The 7268-nt window shown below is 37.9% G+C and overlaps 1 protein-coding gene across 2 annotated transcripts in view; it reads right to left on the reverse strand.

The window, feature by feature from the left end:
* LOC114568994 (zinc finger protein 184) overlaps positions 1-7213 on the reverse strand; it is an 11368-nt gene extending 4155 nt beyond the window's left edge. The window contains exons 1-7 of one of the 2 annotated variants that reach the window (XM_028598736.1): positions 7139-7213; positions 4250-4424; positions 3678-4135; positions 1684-1873; positions 1287-1339; positions 126-291; positions 1-36 (exon numbers count right to left, since the gene is read on the reverse strand). The exon at positions 1-36 is cut by the window's left edge and continues 57 nt beyond it. In XM_028598736.1, coding sequence (XP_028454537.1) covers positions 1-36; positions 126-291; positions 1287-1339; positions 1684-1873; positions 3678-4135; positions 4250-4424; positions 7139-7147 — 1087 coding nt within the window. In that variant the 5' untranslated portion in view covers positions 7148-7213. Of the gene's footprint in view, positions 37-125; positions 292-1286; positions 1340-1683; positions 1874-3677; positions 4136-4249; positions 4425-6717; positions 6861-7138 lie in introns of those variants that run through there. The other variant, XM_028598727.1, reaches the window with a different exon arrangement.
* Positions 7214-7268: the final 55 nt, after the last annotated feature.

Genomic DNA, 7268 nt, shown 5'->3' on the forward strand with positions numbered 1-7268 from the left:
TTTCTGGAACCTTCTTCTTTCTTCTTTGTCTCTTTCCTGGTAACATTGTGTGCAAAAAGATAACGGATTCATAACTATTATTTATCACCTGTACACCTTGAATTTTTAGTTTGACTTGTGTTTACCGCGATATAAGGGCGAGACGGCTGCCATTTTTACTACTCTTTCTTTTTCCTCCCCTTCTTCCCTTTCTTCATCTTCCCCCACAGACACAACTTCCATGATGAGCGTTGGACTACTGCTGTCTCTCTGGTTTTGGCCTTGCAGCTGAGACTCAGACAGGACAACCCCCTGTGGTCATAATCATTAAAAACAATCAGAAACCCTCCCTGGGTAACAGTACTTAAGCCTGCAAACAGAGCAGAGATAAAATGCATTTTATAGTTGCAGTTATAAATATTAAGTATTCTGTGGCAGTAAAGTGTTGTTTATCTTATCTGTTGGGGGGGGGGGGTCACTGCTAACTGTTAATTAGTAGTACTCCCAATGTATCTACCCTGCAGTGAGACTGAACACTCTCCCCTCTGGTGACTAAGTTTTGGTCACTATTGTATTCTGATGTTGAACTTTAAAGGTGAAATATACCATAAAGCCGAAGTTATACTGTGCCATTCCAATACTTTTGAAATAGTCAATATCTTAAGACCTGTGCATTTTAGAATAGATTTTAAGATTTTATTGTTTGTTTTCAAGGCCCAAGCTCTTTTTAGGTCCAAACTCAAAACCTATTTGTTTAGAATGGCTTAATACGTAGTAGTGGTGTGACAATTTCCCTCTCCTGTTTCTATGTGACCTTTTTGAAACCTGCTTTTTGCTGTAAAGTGCTATATAAATAAATGTTGATTGATTGATTGATTGATTGATTGATTGATTAACAAAACAAAAATTTTAGCAAGGACATCGGTCAAAAATACAATTTTGGGGGGGCTTTAAGGACACGTGTCACAGTTAATTTAACAAGTGGATCATAATTCCTGTGTTCAATCAAACTCATCATTTCCATGTAGTAATTTCTGGCTTTCCATTTTGTCAACCTTGGAAAAGTGGCATTGCAAAATCCCATTCTGTTTGAGGTTTGCACTATTTTATACAGTTTATTCAGGGTGCATATTGACTCAAGTTTCTCATTCTGGAGCATGTATATGTGGTGCTGTTGAATTGTTTTATATGCAATGTAATTATATGCTATATATGCAATCAGAGGGTTTATGAGACTTAAAGGGGAGTGGACAGCCCTCATGCCTTTGTATTGCAAAATTGCAAAATTATGTTTTAAGACAAATTACCTTGGTAGGCGGAAAACTTTCTGTGCAATCAGAGCCTTGGTCAGGACTGTGTCCTGTAAAATTCAAGAGGGTTGGCTCAGGCTCAAATATACCTGATACCTTTTTAAACTGTGGTTCATGCATTCAGGCCTAATACAAATGGCTGAATTCTACATGAAAAAGTCAATGAAATGATAAACTAAATTCATATTTTACCAATGTTGTGAGTTATGACAACCCATTAAATGGTAAACGTGAACAAAATTATAACAAAAAACTGAATAACTGACAATAGACTTTTCATGTTTTAAAATGTCTTGTTTTGGAAATAACTGCTACTTAAAATGATCTTAACCAAATAAACTCATAATGGGAAACTCGTGGCTATGCAGTAAACGTGCTGCTGTGGATCACTTACTGGCATCCCATTCAACCACTTCTCCATCAGAGTTGATTAAACCACCAATTTCTTCATCCTGTTCCTCTGCTTCTTCCTCCTCGTCCTCTCCTGCCTGCAGTCGGACAGTCAAATGGAGCGTTTGGTCCTCTAAGTTTGCAGATGCCATCTTGAGTTCATGTGACATCACAGGCTTATGTCCAGGAGAATCCTAAATACAGAGCACAATGCGAAACGGCATTCATTTTCTGCAGTGACGTAGTGACCCCCAGATTTGGACATTTTTTCTCATTTGGTTAGAATGCATAGTGACAAACCATCTCTAAATTGACTTTGTTTGATACTTAAACTAAAATTAGCAGTTTTATTATTTTTTAATATTGTTCCCTTAATACGTTCCTCATGCAAGAACATTTTCATATTTGAACCTAAGCCTCTCTTACTTTTTCACTGTGAGGATTGTTGATTCACCAAAACCTTCTCAACTGGACAAACTGGTTTTACATTGCTCGTTACAGCCTGATTAATGGAGGCGGTCCACATTTGTGAGATCATTAGCATAATCTAAATGACTAAAATTGAAATAAAAGTCTCTCTTTTCAGACAGAGTTTCAAGTCCTGCTGTCTAAAACCAGCAGACGAAAACATTACACATTTAGCAATCAGTAGTGGTATTAGAGGACCACTTTGTTGTTTAGAATAATTTCTAAACATGTAGAACTCATTACAGCGGTCAACAACATGTCGTCAGACATAAAGAAGAAATGGTTTGTTATATTATATGGTGATTAAGTAAGATAAAAACGGATATTGATTTTGCTAATATGGATGATGCTCAAAGACTGAGATGGCTGTTAGATTAGTTATATCTTGAGAAAGCCGGGGGGAAAAAAAGCTATTTAGCGAGATGATCTGTAGATATTTTTTAGTTTGTACTGTTTTTGTTTTTGATGTATTTCTACACGTTTTGTATATGCGAGACCGGAAGATGTCTGTTAAATAGCAGTGTCTTGTATTCCCATTTGGGATGGGCCAAATGTTTGGTATGACCATAGACTGTATATTAATGAACAGAGCATGTGTGACGTCGCCCCATTGGTTTGTGGAGATCTGCTATGAGTCGTTGAGTTTGCCGTTACGGGCGCAGCCATCCCGGTTGCGATTGTGACGATTTTAGACGAGAGGGAAGAGTTGCTTACACTCTACGTTACGTTACACACTTTCACTGGCAATCCCATCATAGCCACGCCCTAAAACACCCCCTGCTTTATCGCTGATTTAAAAATCAAATCAATCAATCAACCACGATTCAAAACATGAACATTATTCTGGCTTGAAGAAGACTTAAAACTAGCGATTGAGACCATGAACTCATTATGACAATGTTTACTGAGGTAATAAATCAAGTGAGAAGTTGGTCACTTTCTCATAGACTTCTACAGAAACTGAACTTATTTTGCAACCGCACGTGTCTCCCCCTGCTGGAATTCAGATACAATGCAGTTTAAGGCACTTCCGCATTTGCAGCACTTCGCCAAACCGGATGCATTGTCCATTAAAATTAACAGTCTATGGGTATGACACATAAATAAAATAAAATGTAACTTATATGAAGTTAAATGCTAAAAATAAATAAATAAAACTTTTAATTAAAGTGGTTCATGACTAATATGATAGGCAGTCCAGATGACTACAGTCAGAGAGAATATTAGAGCCTACAGGTGATGTAACATTGTCAGTGGAACAGAAGATGATACTAGACAAAGACCTGCATGAAGACCCTGAGGCAGCAGCCAGAAGAAGAAAGATTTTTCAAGCAACTATTTTGATGATTCGCATGACAGGCCTGGGCCACTGGAGAATTTTTTTCAGGCCTAAGAGAAAATTCTAAATAAAGAGAAAATTGGTGAATGCCACAAATTCTCTCAAATGACTCGTAAAACAAAGACTCTGTTCAAATGAGTGGTTATTGTATGAGCTCCACTGTGAAATAACTGAAAACTATTTCTACATACTGTTTGGCAAGGTGCTGATCTTTTGGTGTCTTCTGCTTCTGTTGTCAAAGATGTGCTTTGTTTTACGTTGAGGCTCTGGTCTTTAGCATGACACTCATCCCCTGCATGTGCTCTCTGATGGGATTTCATGTTCCTTTTGGGACTGGGGGTCGCCTCCTGTACTGAGCAGGAAAAGGGTTTCTCTCCTGGGTTATTGCACTGATGCACAATCACATTTGCCGGCGCTTTTCCACGTAGATGGGAAATCTTAGGTTTCTCATCAGAGTCCATGAGCATGTCTCTCTGTCCATAGAGATCGTGGCCTCCAGACTCCTGCGAACATTTCTCCCCTGGAAATACACTCTGCAGTCTCTTTACTCCGTACGAAATGGAGCTCTCCTTCCCACATGCTTTGAGGTCGGGATGACAAGTGCTTGTGCAAGTATCCTCTTTTTCTCCCTCTGAGCTGAAGCTCTCCTCTGTGTAAAACATTACAAGGCAAAACAAAACAAAAATTGAAAAACCACAACTGGGTCATTTTTGTGTATGTCATCAAGTAAGGGTGATGCTGATATTTAAGAATTTTCACTCACGACTTTCACTCGCAATCCAGCCTTCCTCTTCCTCTTTGATGATTACTCGAATCTCTGGTGTCTCACAACTATAGTCAGGGCTTGCTGGTGCTCTCTTTGAATCATGACGTGGCGAATTCTGGTCATCATAGTTTTCATTTAGACTCAGTGACAAGGGATCTTGGAGTTCAGGATCCTATTAAGAAATAAAGACAGACGCTCATGATCAGTTATCATCGCACACAAGGCATCCAGTAACAAACCGAAACCTTTAAGATGTGTCGGCACAACAAGTTAAGTGCAGTCGTTATTAAGGAAAAACGCTATACAATAATAATACAAGCTTAATCTGAAATATATATATATATATATATCTATATATATATATATATATATATCCAGCCTATATATACATACATACATACATACACACAAACACACACACACACACACACACACATACATACAAAGACGTATACCCAGTGGCGCCCTTAATACATTGACATCTTTGGCTTGAGAAAAAGTCAGGTTAGACAAGTAACAACACATTCATGACAGCAAAATAAGACATCCCATTGTTATTATGGCTTGGGTGTGTTCATATATTATTCCAACAATGTGACCCGCATTGCCAGTCCTGCAGTCTCACATTAGATAATTTAATAGTGTGTAATGCACACTTGGTGGACAGGTGTGAGAAGTTTGAAAAAAATGCAAAAGAAGACAGCAAAGTCCTGCACGCTCTCAGCTCTGTGTTTATTATAAAAGCGATGCTTGATCATAGAACTTTGTGAGACATTAAATTCTAAATATGGAGCGACAACATCTTCAAGCCACAGGCTGTAATAGTCAATCTAAAAAATAGTCCAAACAAATCTAATTAAAAGGGTGGAAGTCGGCGCCCAGATGGCTCAGTTGGTAGAGCAGGCGGCCATGTGTAGAGGTTTACACCTCGACGCAGCGGACCCGGGTTCGATTCCGGCCTGCGGACCTTTGCTGCATGTCATTCCCCCTCTCTCTCCCCTTTCACTTCTTCAGCTGTCCCATAATTAAAGGCCTAAAATGCCCAAAAAAATAATCTTTAAAAAAAAAAAAAGGTGGAAGTTTGGTATCCGATTCAAACATAGCTTAATAAATTTTACTTACCATCCAGTATTTTTTATTTCTATTGTGTTCTATGGATTTTAAGATGCCTTGTTTGGCTCATTTTATTGATATGTATTTAATTATTGACTGTGAATAGTCTCATTTGTTTGCTGCTATATATATATATATATATATATATATATATATATATATATATATATATATATATATATATATAAATAAATAAACAAACTGTATTGGTTTTAAACTAAATTGAGGATTTTTTATATTATTTTCTAAAATTATACAGATCAAATGATTAATCGATTAATTAAGACCATAATTGGGAGATTAATAAAATTATGAATAATTTATTGCAGCCCTGTTTGAGGAAAAAAAGGTTTTCCAAAACACACACTCAAACTTTGATTTTCTTGTTCCTTAAAAACCAAGTCATCATCAGCTTTTGTTGCTTGTTAATTACAATGTTCTATATCGCAGTATTTACCATTGCAGTTACCTCATATCCTTGTATTACTGTAGATATACCATGTATTCCATATACAGTATATATAAATACATTACTTACACAATATTACCTACTTGGACTAATATACAGTATATTACTGTGGCACTATCTTTCTTGCAGTGTATACTCAATAGAGGTATAGTTCAGTTTCTATTCTCATCCATTTGTTTCTATTTAATGTATATTATTTAAGGCTGACATTCTTAAATGTCCTTTACTTGTGTCTTCTATCTGTCTATCTTTTTAGTGAGAAGTCAACATGTTCTGTAAAATATAACGGTTTTAGAAAGGGAAAGAAAGGAAGGCTGTACGGTTTAGAGCAGGGTGTGCAAAAATATTGATCAGGGGGCATGTGCAAAAGTTCACAGTATGTATAATATGTGCAATGATCAGGGATCATATGTGCGTTAATGTAAATTAACGTATCTGTTTTGTTACTCTAGCTACCATTATTCTAGGCACCGTGAGCTATCTAATATTTTTTCAGCAACACTTGGACATGTAAGAAGCCCTTGCAACGAGAGAGTCGGGAGCAGTGAATTAATAATTTCCCCGGATAAGTTTCATATACTGGATACAACGCTCGTTAGTTTAATAACAAACGTCACTAGCTAACTAGCTAACAACCAAGGCAACATTAGAGACATTGTTACATGTAGGAGCGGAATGGGGTCAATATAAACCGATGTCACCCACAGTAAACATGTAACTTCTTAATCTGCATACCTGGTTAACGAGCTACATCTAACGCTACCTAATGTTAGCTAACGTTATGTAACGTTAACTATAACAGTTAAGCTACATCCAAAATCCCAGAAAAGGACACTTAGCTGTGCAATGATCGCCCGAAAAGCAGCTAAGTTGTCTACGTTACCTCAAACATAATGCGATACGGTCGCAGGGTTTGAAGGATGTCATAAGAAAACCAGGGTGATGAGTAAATGAAGCTAAATTGTTGCGTTATACTGGATGACAGAAACCCGTCATGAACTCAACCCTACTGTCTAGCTAGCTACACCTTTGGTTTTTTTTATTCTAGGACAGCGAAGGCATGTCCCGCCCTACTTTGCTCTCCTCGGCCTCTTATTGGCTTACCCTGGCATTCTTACCATGACCCTAACCAATCCCACTCAATTTGCCTAAACCTAAGCAACCCCAACTCTCCTTTTAATAAATGGGGCTTCGCGCCGAACGTTGTATCCAGTTCTCTTAATACACCCATGAGCAACCCAACCAGAGCAGGCAACGATTATATTACATGCCAATCTTGACAATGCCTTGTCCCAATGCCTTGCCTTCACCATCCTAGGAGAGAAAATTGGCAAAGCGTTGCGGTTGCGCCACCATTTCTTCTTCTCGTTTTTTTTGCAGCGGTTACCATCCGTCATACCGCCACCTACTGGACAGTACAGAATAAATCATATG

This window comes from Perca flavescens, chromosome 2 (assembly GCF_004354835.1).
Source record: "Perca flavescens isolate YP-PL-M2 chromosome 2, PFLA_1.0, whole genome shotgun sequence".
In the NCBI taxonomy this organism is placed as follows: domain Eukaryota; kingdom Metazoa; phylum Chordata; class Actinopteri; order Perciformes; family Percidae; genus Perca; species Perca flavescens.